The following is a 17,096-nucleotide window of genomic DNA, read 5'->3' as shown; positions in this document are numbered from 1 at the left end:
AGCTTAAGATTTTATATCTTGGGGTGGCTAAGTAGCACAGGGATAAAGCACCAGCCCTGGAGTCAGGAGTACCTGGGTTCAAATCTGGTCTCAGACACTTAATAATTACCTAGCTGTGTGGCCTTGGGCAAGCCGCTTAACCCCATTTGCCTTGCAAAAAAAAAAAAAAAAACTAAAAAAACTTAAAAATAAATAAAAGATTTTATATCTTAGCCTAGAGGCAATGGGAAGATACTAAAAGTTTTTCATTCAGACCTATAATTTCCTTAAATTATCATCTGAGCTAGCTTCTCTCTTCGCTGCCACTCTTTTTATTGATACTTTTTTTTAAAGGTTTTTGCAAGGCAACGGGGTTAAGTGACTTGTCCAAGGCCACACAGCTAGGTAATTATTAAATCTCTGAGGTCACATTTGAACTCAGGTCCTCCTGACTCCAGGGCCGGTGCTCTATCCACTGTGCCACCTAGCCACCCTTCACTGCCACTCTTAGGAAAAATTGCTTATATGAATTTTCTTTTCTTCTTCATATTCTTCTCACTTCTTGGCCTTTTGCAAACTGGCTTTCAGGGAATAGTGTCCTGGGCTTCAAGTCACAAAGATCTTGAGCTCTAATCTAGCTTCAGATACTAGCTGTGTGTGTTCCTGGGTAAGTCACTTAACCTCCACTTCAGTTTCCTCAATTGTAAAATGGGGATCAGAATAGCACCTACCTTGCAACGTTGTTGTAAAGATCAAATAAGGTAATATTTGTTTTTTACTTTTTATTTTTTTCTTGATGATTTCATTTTATTTTTCCAATTACATATTATGGATGTTTTATAACATTCATCCATTTGCCTATTTGCAAGTTAAACAGTGGCAAACAGTCTAATGAACATGCTACATGGACATTTGTGTTTAATATTTTACATATTAGGACAAAGGGAAAAGAATGAAAACTATGAAATAGGGAGGAAAAGCATGAGAAATTTTTTAAAATCACCATTGTATTTTTCAGATTCTGTGGCGTTTTGGGTTTGGGTTTTGTTTTGTTTTTTTTAATCCTGGATATGGATGGTATTGCCCTTAACAAGTCTCTCAGGGTTGTCCCAGCTCTCTGAACTGCTGAGAAGAGCCATCAAAGTTGATCAACTCACAATGTTATTGCTAGTGTGAACATTGTTCTCTTGGTTCTACTCCCTTTGCTCAACATTAGATCCTTCAACTCATTCCATGCTTCTCTAGAGTTCAACTATTCATGGTTTCTTACAGAAAAATAGTACTCCATAGCATTCATGTACCTGTTTAGCCATTCTTCAATTGATGGGCATCCCCTCAATCTCCAATTCTTTGTCACTACAAAAAGAATTTCTACAAATATTTTGGAGCATGTGGGATTTTTCCCATTTTTAATTATTTCTTCTGGATATAGGCCTAGTATTGGTATTGCTGAGTCAAAGAGAATGATCAGTTGTATTGCTCTTTGGGTATAATTCCATATTGCTCTCCAGAGCAACTCCACCAACATTGCATGAATGTCCCACTCCTCCCACAACCTCTCCAGCATTGATCATTTTCCCTTTTTGTCAATTTAGACAATCCTTAGAGCTATTTTAATTTGCATTTCTCTAATCAATAATGATTTGGAGCAATTTTTCATATGATATATAGCTTTAATTTCTTCATTGGAAAGCTGCCTGTTCATATTCTTTAACCATTTATTAGTTAGGGAATGACTTGTAACCTTATAAATTTGATTCAATTCTGTGTATTTTAGAAATGAGACTTTTATTAGAACCCCTAGCTGTGAAAACTGTTTCCCAGCTTTCTGTTTTTCTTATGATCTTGGCAGAATTTGTTTTATTAGTGCAAAACATTTTTATTTAATATAGTCAAAATCATCCCATTTTCCATTTTATACTCTATTTCTTGTTTGGTTATAAAATTCTCCTCTTTACATAGATCTGAAAGATAAGAGTATTTCTTGCTCTGTTATTTGGTCTATGGTATTGCCCTTTATGCCCAAATTCTAAACCCATTTTGACCTTATTTTGTTATGGAGTGTGAGATGTGGGTCTTTGTCTAGTTTTTGGCATACTATTTTCTAGTTTTCCTAACAGTTTTTATTGAATAGTGATTTCTTAACCTAGAAGCTAATGTCTTTGGGTTTGTCAAACAGTAGATTACTGTAATCATTTACTACTGTTTTCTTTTGTACTTCTCCTAATCCACTTTCTTAACCAGTACCGGGCAGTTTTGTTGGCTGCTGTTTTATAGTACAGTTTTAGATCTGGTACAGTTAGGCTATCTTCATAAGGTAATATTTATTTTTTTTATTTTTTCTGCTCTATTATGTTTTTATTTATTTTGTGAAAGATTTCTCAATTACATTTTTTTGAGAAAGTTTTTATTTGTTTTGAACTTTATGATTTTTCCCCCAGTCCTGCTTCCCATCCCCCACCGCCCACAGAAGGCAGTCTGCCAGTCTTTACATCCCTTCCAACATTGATCATTGTCCTTTCTGGTCATTTTGGCCAGTCTGAGAGGTGTGAGGTGGTACCTCAGAAAAGCTTTAATTTGCATTTCTCTAATAAGCAATGATTTAGAGGAATTTTTCATATGACTATGGATCACTTTGATTTCTTCAACTGTAAATTGCCTTTGCATATCCTCTGACCATTTGTCAATTGGGGAATGGCTTGTTTTTTTTTTTTTTGAAAATTTGACTCAGTTCTCTGTATATTTTAGAAATGAGTCCTTTGTCAGAAATGCTAGTTTTAAAAATTGTTTCCCATTTTACTACATTTCTTTTGATCTTGGTTACAGTGGTTTTGTCTGTGCAAAAGCTTTTTAATTTAATGTAATCAAAATCATTGAGTTTCTTTTTAGTGATGTTCTCCATCTCTTCCTTAGTCATAAACTGCTTCCCTTTCCATAGATCTGACAGGTAAACTATTCCTTGATCTTCTAGTTTGCTTATAATATTGTTTTTTTATGTCTAAATCCTGTATCCATTTGGATCTTATCTTGGTATAGGGTGTGAGGTGTTGCTCTAAACCAAATTTCTTCTATATTAATTTCCAAATTTCCCAACAGTTTTGATCAAAGAGAGTTTTTATCCCAATAGCTGGACTCTTTGGATTTATCAAACAGCAGATTACTATAATAATTTCCTGCTATTGCACCTAGTCTATTCCACTGATCCACCACTCTATTTCTTAGCCTATACCAGACAGTTTTGATGACTGATGCTTTATAATATAATTTTAGATCTGGTAAGGCTAAGCCAGATAAGGTAATATTTACAAAATACTCAGTAGTATCTATCACTTAATAAATATTTAGAAGCCAGGTGGCACAATAAACAGAGTACCTGACCGGGAATCAGAAAGATTCGATTTCCTGAATTCAGAACTGGTACCAGATATGTGATCCTTGACAAGTCACTTAAACCTATTTATCTCAATTTCCTCATGGGTAAAATGAGCTGTAAGAAATGGCAAATCTCTCCAGTGTCTTGGTCATGAAAATCCCAAATGGAGATTACAGAGTGTGGCCATGACTGAACAACACACCAAAAAGATGTGCCTTCCCTACTACTCAATTGAAACTTATTAAAATCTGCCATATTCTCTTTTTGGTTTTTTTTAGGTTTCTGCAAGGCAAACAGGGTTAAGTGGCTTGCCCAAGGCCACACAGCTAGGTAATTATTAAGTGTCTGAGACCGGATTTGAACCCAGGTACTCCTGACTCCAGGGTTGGTGCTTTATCCACTACACCACCTAGCCGCCCCTGCCATATTCTCTTAATTGTTAAATACATTGACTTTTTCCTTAATCCTCATCCTTCTTGGCTTTTCTATAGTAATTGTCTATGCTTAGCAATTCTTCTGAGTTATAGTCCCAGGATTTTTCTAAATTTGATCTCTTTTAGTTCTCCCTATTTCCTTTTATCCCCTTTACTGGATCATCATTCATGTCCTGTCATCTATAAATGGTTGTACCCCAGAACTCTTTTCTGAGTTTCCCCCCCCCCCACCCTTCACATATTCTTCCTTGGACATTTCATCAGCTCTCATAGGTTGTTAACTCTCTCCGAATGATTCCCAAGTCTGCATATTCAGAACTTATTTTTTCCCAGTGTTCTAATCCCTCAAAACCAATTGCCTGCTTGACATCTCCATTGAGATGTTCCATATTCCCCTCAAATTAAATATATCCAAAATAGAATTCTTTATCTTTTCTCCTTAAGCCTAATTCTCTTCCTGTGTGCCTTGTTTCTCTGGAGGGAACCACTATTTTTCAGGTCATGAAACCTTATAATCCTCAGTACTGCCCTCTTCCTCAATTCCCATACCCAGATTCCAAGTTCTATGGATTTTACCTCTACAACACATCTCTCTCATCAGTCTTCTTCTCAGTTCACACAACCACCTCCCTAATTCAGATCCTCATCACCTCTAACCTTAACTATAGCAGTAGCATTCTAATTAGTCTCCCTGCTACAGTTACTTTCTCACATCTTCAAACTTTCACACAGCTGTCAAATTTTTTTATTTTTTTTCAGAATTTTAACACCAGAATACAAAAAGGATTGTATATGAAAACATTAGTCTGGATAAAAAAAAGATGTAAAATGCTTTTTTTTAAGGCTAAGTGTGGCTATCAACCAATAATCACTTGCTTTTTTAAAAGTATATAATAAATTCATTGTTATTTTCAAACTTGTCCTGCCTGTCCATACTTTCTAATAAACTTCCTCCATTTCTCCTTTTGGGCATTAAAAAATATTTCAGGGCCTCTTTTTAGGCATCATTATTATTCATCTTCCTCTTTCAACTAATTACCCTATTTAAAAACAGGGTCAGGAAGGGAATCTTATAACAAATAAGCCCAGTCAAGTCAACATCCTGTGGTCATGTCCAAAAATACAGGTCTCTTTCTGTATCTTAGATTATCTCTTGTCTTCCCAAGAGGGATGGTTATATCCTCTGAATGCAGGATCTGCAAGGAATTCAAAGGGGTTTTTTTTAGGTTTTTGCAAGGGAAACAGGGTTAAGTGTCTTGCCCAAGGCCACACAGCTAGGTAATTATTAAGTGTCTGAGGCCACATGTGAACTCAGGGACTCCTGTCTCCAGGGCTGGTGCTCTATCCACTGTGAAGCCTAGCCTTCCCTCAAAGGGTTTTTTGTTTGTTTGTTTGTTTGTTTGATTTTTGATGAGGTGACCAGGGCTAAGTGATTTACTCAGGGTCAAATTGCTCAAAGGGTCAAGTGTGAAGATTTGAACTCGGATCCTCCTGATTCTGGGACCTATGTTCTCTCCATTGGGCCACCTAGCTGCCCTGAATCCCAAGAATCTTAAGTTGATTTTTCCTTGAGCTATTTTCTAGATAAGTTGTATTTAATATATTCATTTTCTTATATTCAATCTTATTTTGTTCTAATATTTCTTGCTGTCTTAGGGAGTCATTGATTTCTGTTTCATCTCTTTTAATTTTCAGTGTCCAATACTTTTTTTCTAATCTGTTTATCCTCCTGATTCATTCCTCCAGATCATTTATTTTATTTTTTATCTCTTGATTCATGTTTTCTAGACATTTATTTAGCTTATAAGAATAACAAAGTAAAATGAGAAACTTTTTCAACTAGTTTGTCTACACTGGTGCTAACTTTGCCCCAAAGATCTTCTTGCCCAGTTCTATGATGTCATTTTCTTTCTTTTTTAGGGTTTTTTTTTTTGCAAGGCAAATGGGGTTAAGTGGCTTGCCCAAGGCCACACAGCTAGGTCATTATTAAGTGTCTGAGATCAGATTTGAACCCAGGCACTCCTGACTCCAAGGCCAGTGCTTTATCCACTGTGCCACCTAGCCGCCCCTATGATGTCATTTTCAATGACTATCTCTCATGCTTATAACTCTCACCCTCTTCAATTGTACTTCCTGGCTTGCCTGACTTCTTCCCAGTCTGAACTAAAATCCTACCTTTTTTTTTTTAGGGTTTTTTTTTGGCAAGGCAATGGGGTTAAGTGGCTTGCCCAAGGCCACACAGCTAGGTCATTATTAAGGTTCTGAAACTGGATTTGAATTCAGGTCCTCCTGACTCCAGGACCAGTGCTCTATCCACTGTACCACCTAGCCACCCCCCGAATCCTACCTTTTTTGCAAAAAACCTTCCCCAGTTCTCAATCTTAGAGCCATCTGTCCTGGGTGATCTCCAAATTATCCTGTGTCTATCTTATTGGTATATAGTATTAGCTGTGAGATCCTCAAGAGCAGAGATTTCTTTGGCCTTTCTTTGTGTCTCTAGCTCTTAGCAAAGCATCACCTGGCACATAATAATAGGTGCTTACATCTGCCTGTGAGCTTACATCTGCTGACTTCAAATCTCATTGGATTTCTTGATCATTAGTGGGCCAGTGTGATTCTTAGGTTTTTGTTACAGTAGAGGAGCTCATCTAACCAAGTTATTCCCCTTTACACAAAGCTTTTAAAATACAAGTTTCTCCATTTGGCCTTTAAATTCTTTCCCACTCTCTAACCTCTCTCTACACCAATTATGTGTTGCATTCATCCTTACCCTCCAAAAACCTGATATACTTTCTGGTCTCCATGTGGGATTATCCCCTGCCCCTGTGCATTTCCACAGATAAGCTCACATGACAGGGGGATTTCTGAAATCATTTGGGGTCACCTAGGTGTTTCTATGGGATCTTCAGGGCTTTAGTGGATGCAATTTGGGGATTTCTGTGCCCTTGCTTACCTCAGAGGCGAATTAGTTTGTAGTCTTTGGTCCAAGGTCCAGTGGTCACGGATATTGTTACAAGTTCGAGTCACTAATGGATATTCTAAATTTTCTTATAGGCCTTCTTAAGTAATGGGAGGTTTACAGAGGTGCTAACTCTTTGTCAACGCACATGTGATGGGGGCCCTTGACACCTCTAAAAAAATGATGTGTTTTCTCTAGATTCAGACTGGGCTCAGTTTCTTCTCATATCTATTCCCTTCTCTTCATACAATCACCCACCTCACTCTTCTTACCTAGACTATTGCGATAGCCTGTTGTTTAGTCATCTTCTACCTTCTGGTCCCTCCCTTTCCTAGTCAGTTTGCACTAGTGTGACCCCATCACACCTCTACTCAAGAACTTCCCAGGGTTCCTCATTGTCTTCAGCCCTTCACAGCATGGTTCCAGCTGTTTGCAGGCTAATTGCACCTGGCTAACCTTTGCACGAGCTTTGTTATAGCCAAAGTGACTTATTTATTGCTTCCCAAAACACCGAATTCCATCTCTCTGGGAGCCTCCAGGCTTTTGCCCAGGTTTCCCTCATGCTTAGAATGCACTTCCTTCTCCTCTTGTCTCTTAGAATGCAAACTTCCTTCAAGGTCCAGCCTCTCCAGAGCCTCCTGTTGCTGTGTTTTTGTCCCTTCTCATATATCTTTCTATTTACCCATTGGTCTCTTCCCCCATAGGAGAGTGTAAACTCCTTGAAGGCAGGAAGTCTTTGTATCCCTATCCTCTCCACAGTTAGCACCCTTCTCTTACTCTTTTACATCTCTCCTAGAGGGTAAAGACTGTCTTGCTTCTATTTCTATAGCTATTGCTTAGTTTAGCACAGTTCTTGATACATAATAATCACTTTATAAATGTTTTTCCATAGATTCAACCATGGGAGTTATCCTGGAGCCCTGGGTCCAGTTGGAGTCTTATGAGAGCAAATATAGATGACTCTGGATGATTTAGGCCTGTGCTGTCTTCACAGTGGATGCTTTTATTAGAAGGTGTTTGAACCCAGTTGGCAGTAATCTAATTTTGAGTCTTAGTGGGCTCATGGGAGTTACTGTGGCATTTCTGGGTGCCTGCTAGGCTTACAACACTGTTATGGTGGGATCTCAGGGACCAGATGGGGTTTCCTCTTCTATTTCCTGTGAGGTTGCCAGGGAGTTCACAGATGACTTACACTGGCATTTCTTATTGTCACTGAGCACCCACGATTGTTTGGTTGACATTCCAATCCCCTTGCTATATGAAGTGTTTATCCTTTTGGTCTCATATGGTCATTATATCATAGGTAAGGCCACCAACTGTGTTTTTGTGGGGTTTTCCTGGCCCCAGTGGGGGAGGGGGGGACTCAGGATCTTGTCTGTTATATCTTTGACTCCAATTTGATTATGGAAATAGTGTGGGATATATGATTCCCAGAGTACCTAGGGTAGGCTTCCTTAGGTCATGGTATATTAGTTTGTGTTCCCTGATGTCAGCTGGCATCACAAGGAGTTAATATAGGAATCTCTAGACCTGTGGGAAGGTCAGAGAGTAAAATTTGGTGATGAATTGGTCCCTTCTTGGGTTTGGGGGAGTTTTTTCAGGATTTCTGAGCTTAATAAATGTTAACTAAGAAATAAATGTTGTTTCTTGCCAGTCACTTTGTTTTTCCCTATACCACCTCCTATATAATTCCTAGACCATATGCTGATGTCCCTTGTAAGAGATAAGCCTCTTCTGCTCTCATTTCAGTTCCCAGAGATTTACTCTCACAATCACATCTCTCCATACACCCCCATCTCAGATTCCTCCCTTCTGGTAATTTCCTCCCACTACATCCCTGAATACTTCCTACCCAGTTTTTTAACATCCTCTGTTGAGGGAAGACTGTTTTTAGAGGGAATCCTCTAAATCCAGTTTCCAACTCAAAACCTTTCTCATGTCACTTCTCAGTTCACCTAGGTCCTTTAGGTTTCTGTTTTTCTTCCTTGTTCCAACTCTTTTCTCAAAATTTCTTATTTTTTGTCTCCTATGTCCTCTCTCTAGATTAATTCCAGAGTCCTTATTCCCTTTCCTTTGCTTATGTCTTGTGGTTCACCCCAAGTGTAGCTTTCCCAGAGAAGTCCACTCTGAAGAATTTAGGGGATTTGGGGTGTGAGCTGTTATGGGCAAGAAACCAAGAACACAAGGATGGAAACTGGAGAGCTACACCCCTGGGGGTCCCTGAGTTGTAGAAGGGTGCCTAAAGGAACCAGGGGCTTGAGTTTGATTGGAGCAGATTGGAGGGCATCTAGCACCTGTATCTGAAATGGAAATCAAGGGTAGGCTTGGGGTGCTTTAATCTAGGGAGGTTATATACCAAGGGACTTAGAAGCAGAGAGAGGGCTGGGGGTATTTGTCTTTAGCCAGGAATCTCATCATCTTTAATTAGCATCAGGTCTCACCAGCTCCCTTCGCTTCTCCTCCCCCAGCATTTTTATTTTCCTTCCCTTTGCCCAGCAACGGCTTATTTCCTGACTTGGCTCCCTTGAGCTTCATCCCAGACGCTCCCTCTTTCCACTCCATCATGAGGGCGCAGGGGGCAAAAGCTCTGGGGAAAATTGTTCACAAGTTTTCTTATTCCAGTCTCTGTACTGCCCTTCTTTCCCCCTGCCCCCTCTAGCTCTGAACCCAGACATTCAGCCAGATGTCTAGTGTCTGCTGATCCCCAAATCCTCCGTGTGATGGGGGGCGTGTAGTACTGCGGTAGGCATCTGGATTGGTGGCTAAATCCAATGAAGTTGGGTGATTTAAGACCGGATTTGTGACCCCGCAGGACACGGCATCCTCTCGGAGTTGAGCCTGAGACCTCTGCCTCCCTTTCCGCCTCCCCATCCCCATTTGGATCCTCGGGCATCTCATCTCTCTCCAGAGACCAGTTCCCAGTGCTCTCCCCACCCTGTCCTCAGGACATCCAGGTGTCCCGCTCCCTCTCCTCACCCCTCCCCACCCCGCCTCAGACTCCGAGGCGTCCAGCCCATCTCGTCTTCCCCTTTTCCGAGGGCCCCAGGTGTCTGATCTTCTGTTCCCTAGCTGTGGGAAGAGGATATTTCTCAGGGGTCCGCTCCCTTCCTTCCCACCTGCCTGTCCCAGCTGCCCCCAGATCCCTTTGGCCCTCGTGGGAACGCGCGGCTGGGACCCTCATTGAACCGTCAGGACAAGCTGCTGCGTTCCCAGCCTCCTAGACCCTGGCCCCTCCCACTTTTCTTGCGTCTCCCGGGTGACCACGGAGGCAGTGAAGAGGCAGAGTATGTGGGGACCTGGATGCCGGGGGTCTTTCAGTGGACGGTGGGGGCGGGGGCGGGGATGCTAACAGGAGATGGGACGTTTAGTCCTATGGATGCCCGAAGAGTGTGGCTGGGCCCCCAAAGAGATCTGGGGGTCAGGATGCCTGGTTTCTGATGTTTAAAAAAGAGGGGGCAGGATTGGCAGAATTTAGTATTAGGAATTTTGGCCTATAGAATCCATAGGCCTACTGGGAACCTGGAAGGAGGATGGGGTCCTCAGGCTTTTCATTGCTGACTCCGTTTCCCCCTCAAAGCCACTGGCCCGGATCTGACCTTGCTCTCATGCTAAAAATAGCCCTATATCCCGAAGGTCGTCCCCAGCGCAGCGGGAACCTCAGAGGCCTGGACCGTTTATATCTTCTTTTCCACTTGGGGAGCCCAGGAGACTCAGCTTCCTACCCACAGGGCCCTGCTGAGCGAGTTTGTTCCACTAACTGAACGAACTCCTTCCCTGGAGCCCAGCCAGGGGTGCGGCCACGCCCCAATCAGAGAACCTGGTCCCCTAAACCCTCCCCGTACTGGGGACCCTCACCTCTGCCCTGCAGCCCAGCACAGGTGGCTCCCCGCACCACCCACTGACCTTCCTAGTCTGCTCCTCTCCCCTCCCCCCAGTCTAATTCTCACCCTGAGGAGGGTTTTCTCAATGAGGAGGGGCGGGTCCAGCTGGGGGCGGGGCAGAGGAGGGCTGCCTAAGTGTAGCCGGGCGGCCCCGGGGGACTTGGTGAGCATCGGGGAAGCGGAGGGACCAGGAGGAGAAGCCAGAGCCGGGCTTCCAGGAGGCCGCTTGGGGGGCGAAGGGGGCAAGATCAGTCGGCGAGGGCCCAAGTGTGGGCAGTCCAAAGGCCAGCTCTTCGGAGCACAGAAAGTGTGAGAACTTGAGGGAGACCCAAGAAGGCCGAGATGCGCCCGTTACACTCACTTCTACTCTTGCTTCTCGGCTCCAGTGCAGGTACGGCGACAGCAGGGCTTGGGATAGGATGAGGGCAAGGCTGGCCTTGCCTAGGCTGAGTGGAAGGGAGCAGAGGAAGGGCAGTACCCTTGTACCTCAGTTTCCCCATACGTTCTTTCAACTCTCATTGGTGGGGTGGGAGAGAAGAGACCCTCAGAGCCAGGAGTACCAGCTCCAAGGCTCAGGCAGGGAAAGACAGAAACAAGTCTCCTTGTCCTACCAGGCTGCCAGGATTAGCAGCATTCCAAAATGAAAGGAAGGTGACAGTTCGGGATGCCCGGGTCCTGGGGGCAGGGACTGGTGGACTGGAATTCTGCTCCCTTAAACAGAAGTTCACTGAGGTTGGGGGCGAAGGAAAAGGCCACAGGGAGAACCTTCGAGGTCCAATTCTGCTCCCACTCCAGCTAACTGGAGGGATCCGGGCTGCTGAAGGTTTGGCATACTGCCCCTCCCTGAGAAGCTCTGACTCCTCTTTCTCCTCCTGCCAGGCCACGCTGCCCACTTCACACAGCAACCGGAGGACTTAGAGGTTGTCCTGGGGGAGGAGGCAATCCTCCCCTGTGCTCTCAGCGGCTATCATGGTTTGGTTCAATGGACAAAGGATGGATTAGCCCTGGGGGGTGAACGGGATCTGCCTGGTGAGAAGAACCTGGGGAGTTATCTCAAGGCTGGAACATCTCTGGAAAGGGGGATTAGGCAAGTCGGGGTGGGTGGGGGAGACTGTCTACTTTGGCTTTAGAGGTGTGACCCTTCCCCCTTTTGTTAATGGCCTCCCCCAGGGTGGTCCCGTTATTGGATAGCAGGAGACCGAGCCAACGGCCACCATGATCTTCACATTGGGGCAGCTGAACCTGGGGATGAAGCATCCTATGAGTGTCAGGCCACCCAGGCTGCCCTTCGCTCCCGGCCTGCTCGACTCCAAGTCCTCAGTGAGTAATTCCTGATCCCTTTTCCAGCTAGGACTTCCATGTCCTGCCCCATTCCAGCCCTGATTCATGGGTTTGACTAGGTCCTCAAGGGTCACTTCAGGATCTCAAGCAGCTACCTCCATTAGTTCCCAACTATTCCTGCTCTCCTTGGGTCCCAGGATGGGGGGAGGGGAGTTTCTGATGAGATGAGTCTGGAGGGTCACTTCTCTTCTTCTCAGTTCCCCCTGAAGCACCTGAGGTGCTAGGTGCTCCAACTGTGGCTCTGGTTGCTGGAGTTACTGGGAACCTGACCTGCCGGACCCGAGGTGGAGCTCGACCCATTCCAGAGCTACTCTGGTTTCGGGATGGTGTCCGTCTGGAGGGAGCCAGTTATAGCCAGGTCAGTTTATAATCTGGAGCTGTCTCCTACTTCAAAGTATGAGGAGGGTAGGGAATGGAAAATATTTCTCTAGGGAAACTTTTGCAAAAGTTTGGAGTAATAGTGACTTGGGACTGGGGAAGGAGGGACCAGTAATAAGCTGGACCATTTCCCTCACTGAGGGTCATCTTTAATTCCAACCCCATCCCCAGACCCTGCTGGCCGATGGGATCCTGGTAGCAGCTGAGAGTTCCCTCTCAATCACCCCAACTGCCCAGGATGATGGTGCTTCCTTCATCTGCCAGGCCCGAAGTCCAGCCCTGCCCAAGGGGAAAGACACTGAGGTCACCCTCAGCCTGCAATGTAAGTGAGAATTGGACTTATGGGTTCTGGGAGGGAACTGGAAGGGATCTCTCAGAGAAGAAGTTGGGTGAGGCAAAGGATTCTGGGCAGGTCCTTCTGGACTCTGATTTCAATCTCATCTAGATCCTCCTGTGGTAACCCTGTCTGCGGAACCACAGACAGTGCCTGAGGGTGGGAAGGTCACATTTATGTGCAGAGCAACAGCCCATCCCCCAGTCACTGGCTACAGGTGAGCCCCTACTCCCAAATGATGGGACAACCCCCCCCCAATTGCATTGCATAGGCCTCCTCCCCATACTTGAGATCCTCTCCAATATTGCTCCTTTCCAACCCCTAGGTGGGCAAAAGGGGGGTCTGCACTTCCTGGAGCTCGCGGGCCCCTTTTAGAGGCAAAAGTTGATACTTCCTTCCTGACCGAGCCTGTGTCCTGCGAGGTGACCAATGCTGTGGGTAGCACCAATCGGAGCACAGCCTTGGATGTGCAGTGTGAGTGGAGGAGGTAGTGACTGGGGATGGTCCTCGGGGTTAGAATCTCTTTGCCAGGACAGGGCCAGGAGGCCCTGCTGCTGCCCTGCAGGGACTGGAGGGGGTGGGTGCTCAGGCCGTGGGTATGCCAGAGTCTGAGGAGACAATAATCCTGGCCCTAGTCTCACTGACAATGTCTCTTGAACCTCCAGTCGGTCCTCTCCTCCTCTCTCCACCTGAGCCAGTGGCAGTGGACGTGGGGGAAGACGCCTCTTTCACCTGCACCTGGAAGGGAAACCCGCCCCCACGAGTGACCTGGACCCGCCGTGGGGGGACGAAGGTGAGGCCTGGGCAGCTCAGGAATTGATGCAGTTCCTCCCTGACCTCTCTGCTAACGGCTTTTCCCCCATTGTTCCCAGATCCTGGGCTCGGGTCCCACGTTGCTCCTGGCTGCAGTCGGATCGGGGGACGCAGGAAATTACCAGTGTCACGCAGAGCCAGGCCCTTCAGGAATGGGGGGCGGCCTGGGGGAGGCCACGCTGACTGTGCATGGTGAGCAGGGGTTTGGGGGTTCAAGAGGAAAGGGAGGGGGCTGGATGGGCGGGGGCCTTTCTGACCGAACCTTGCACCTCCAGGGCCCCCAGCAGTGACTGCCCTGCATTCGCCCCCTGCCGCTCTGGGAGGCCCTGCCCGGCTGGAGTGCTTAGTGCTCGGATCTCCTGCACCCGAGGCAGTGGTAAGGTTTCCTCGGCGACCCCAGCTGGCCTGTTGCTTGACCTCCACATCCACACACACCCCCTTTCTCATCCTTTCGCCAAGTCTTTCTTGCTCTCTTCTCCCCCAGGTCTGGTCCTGGGGCGAGGGCGCCCTGGCATCGGGGTCTCGCGGCCGCTTCCTGATAGAGACCTTCCCCGCCCCGGGGGTCTCTGGGAGTGGGCGACGAGGGCTGGTCTCGGTGCTGCACATCTCGGGGACTCGGGAGCCGGATTTCGCCCGAGACTTCAACTGCAGCGCTCGCAACCGGCTGGGCGAGGCAGGAGCCCGGGCTGGGCTGACCCGCAGCGGTGAGTCCCCAGCACCCCCCGCCCCAGGGCAGGGGCCCAGCACCTCCCACATTCCCTAACCTCCACGAGACTCCCCAAAGCGACCGCTGTTCAGGATTGCTCGGTTTCCCCCAGGCTGCCCCAACTTTGTCTTAACTTCTCTGTGTCCCCTTCCAGACCCACTGCCCCTGGTGCGCATGGTGACCGGAGTGGCTGCAGCGGCCACCGCCATGCTACTACTGCTCATCGCGGGGAGTGCTCACTGCTGCTGGCGCCGAGGCCGAGGTCAGTGTGGAGCAGCTGCCCCGGGAGGCAGCCCCGGTCCTCATGGCCCGTCACCCCCCACCCCTACCAGCCCAGCCCCTGCCTCCGCTCTGCCCCCTAGTCCCTCATTGTTCATTTTCCCCAGTTTCTGGGATACCGCCCTGTAGCTCCGCCTTCTCTCCCATCCTCAGGCTCCAGAGCAAGGATCTCCAAGCGGGACATACTGGTGCAAATCACAGACAGCGATGGTTCCAGCCCTCGGGCTCCCGAAGAGGAGGGGGAGGAGGGGAGCCGGGAAGACCGGGTATGGACCTCTGGGTGCCGCTTCGCGCCTAGCGCCCCTACCCTGAGCCCCGCGAGATGGAGACCCAGGGGCTAAAAGCTGCCGAAGCCCTGGCCGGAAGGGACGGCGTGGGCGGCGGTTCACAGAGTTGGGAGGGGGCCTCTCCTTGAACCTTGATAGTCACGAACCCCTTCTCTCAGGTCCCCAGCAGCGAGTCCAATGGCACTTCCCACACTAAGCAGAGCGACCTTGCGGCTGCTGAGGAGGCGGGGCCTGAGTCCAAGGTGGGCAGAGCTGGGCGAGGGCGGGGCCTGGAACCTGTAGGGTCTGGGCCCCTCTCCCATATCTATCTAATCTGTTTTTCTTTCCTCCATCTCTTTTTGGATCCCCTCAGTCACCCCGGCTTTCTCTTTCCATCTCTTCCTCAGCCCTTACCTGGGGTCACTTACCCTCTTGGTCAATCGCTGTGTCTCCTTTGCCCTGGCATATCCATTGTGCAGTCCTAACCTCCTGTCTTTCCCTTCGTGAGCTCGACATTGACTCCAAATATCTAAATGTTTTCTTAACCACTCCCCCCCCCCCATTTCCCATCCCCACCCATAAGCTTTTCCACCATTGTTCAGGGACCTCCTGGCTGTGTCTCTGTCTTTCACTCTGTGTTTCTCCATCTGTTTCGCCTTGTCTATCATCTACCACCCATTCTCTCAGCTTTTGTCAGTAGTGATTCCCTGTATCCTTTAAATCTGTTTCTGGTGGTTCTTGTTTTGGCTTTGCCCATAACTATTCCCCCCCCCCCCCATTATTCTCTGTATCTCTTCTTGTGTCTCTGTTGGCTTCTTTTTCTTGATTTCTGTTGCTTATCCCTGGGTGCCTCATCTTTAATCTTCCTTTTATTCCCTTATCAATCTCATTTTTATCTTTTTTATCCCCCCAAGGATCCCACTAATGGCTACTATAAAGTTCGAGGTGTGAGTGTGAGCCAGGACCCTGGAGCTGCCCTGTACTCTCCAGCATCCCCTGTCTTCTCTTCCAGCCCTTCTGGGTTCTATGACCTCAACCCTCACCTGACCTTATTCTCCCCAGACCTAGGCGGTCTCTACAGACCCCGGGAAGGTTATCTCACCACTCCATACACCCGGGCTTTCACCAGCTATGTCAAATCCACACCCTATGGGACCTCCGACCCAGCTTCTGTGCCCCCTTCTTTTTCTTACACTGTTCTCCCCGTACCTGGCCACCAGCGCCTTCAGACGCATGTGTGACCTGGGGATCCGACTGATAGCTGGTCACACTCCAGCCAATGGGAGGCCTCTGTAAAGTCTCCAGTCCTTTCTTGTGTGATGAAGAACTGGCCTAGTCATTGGGCAACCATGAAGATTTCCCCCTCAAGATAGCAACCCTAGTCTGGGAATGGGGGGGAGGGGGGAGGAGGAGCAAGACTTTGATGGACAGCTGGCCCAGCAAATGGAAAAGGCCCAAGTGTAAACATGCCTACCAGTTCACTTGAGTCAAGAGAACTCAAAGTGGCGAATGGGGCTAGCATGGGCTCCCTGGAAAAGAAGGTAATGGGATAGTGGCAAGGATGGAATCAAGGACACACAGTTGTATTGCTGCTTCCAACCAGGAGATGGAACAAAAGTCATTCCTGGCCCAGGAAGTAGACTGATGATGGGGCGAGGACCAGGAATTGATGGTCCTCCATTCCCTGGTACATGCTCAATCTCCTGGAAACTGTGCCAAGATGACTTCTGAGGAATCCAAGATGGTGGACTCAAAAGTGGCCACACATCCTTCTGCAGGGAAGGAGGAAATTTGGGGCACATCTGTCAGCATGACCCTTTTGCTGAGGCAAATAGGAATTTGGAACTATGGGGTGAATGTTGGGGTTTGAATATTTATGTTTAATTAAAAAAACATTTAAAATGTCTGAGATATCTTTTACCATCAAGTAAAGGGGTGGGTATTTGCTTAGGATGGTTCCCGGCTTCAGGTGTCCCAACCTACCCCTTCAAGACCCAGGTGCCCAGGTTTCTAACTCATCTGGTGCCCAATTGTCTGTTTCAGTCGGTTCTAGGGAGTGCAGAGCAAGAATTGGGATAGGGTGGGATGAGGGGAACAGAGTTCGAGTCCCCACCTCCTTGGCAGCCAGACTTGTGCCCACGGGTTGATATGCCTTATAGCCACGGTTCTTGGGAACCTTACAGGTGCGGGGTCAGATTGGCTGAAGCCGCCTGCCCGCGGGCTCTCTTCCCCACCTTCAGCTAGGGAGGCAGCTCCTGGAGGGGTGGGGAGTGGAGATGCTGTCACGTAGAGGTGTTGACACGCCCTCGTCTCTAGGGTGTGAGGCTGGACCTGGAGGCCTGGCACGCCCAGG

General features: G+C 47.3%; 1 protein-coding gene across 1 annotated transcript; it reads left to right on the top strand.

Moving 5' to 3' along the window:
• The first annotated feature begins 10,084 nt into the window (after positions 1-10,084).
• Positions 10,085-16,649, top strand: KIRREL2 (kirre like nephrin family adhesion molecule 2). The gene is made up of 15 exons (XM_074218854.1): positions 10,085-11,017; positions 11,506-11,655; positions 11,797-11,946; positions 12,165-12,325; positions 12,517-12,667; positions 12,791-12,896; positions 13,005-13,153; positions 13,345-13,472; positions 13,552-13,684; positions 13,768-13,868; positions 13,977-14,196; positions 14,353-14,460; positions 14,631-14,743; positions 14,923-15,006; positions 15,658-16,649. Exons 1-15 carry the CDS (start codon positions 10,969-10,971, stop codon positions 15,982-15,984), a joined length of 2,130 nt encoding a protein of 709 aa, XP_074074955.1. The 5' UTR covers positions 10,085-10,968; the 3' UTR covers positions 15,985-16,649.
• Positions 16,650-17,096: the final 447 nt, after the last annotated feature.

The sequence above is a fragment of the Macrotis lagotis genome, chromosome 1 (genome assembly GCF_037893015.1).
Source record: "Macrotis lagotis isolate mMagLag1 chromosome 1, bilby.v1.9.chrom.fasta, whole genome shotgun sequence".
NCBI classification, from domain to species: Eukaryota; Metazoa; Chordata; class Mammalia; order Peramelemorphia; family Peramelidae; genus Macrotis; species Macrotis lagotis.
Note: the sequence above shows the minus strand (reverse complement) of the source record. Positions and strands in the feature narration are given on the sequence as shown.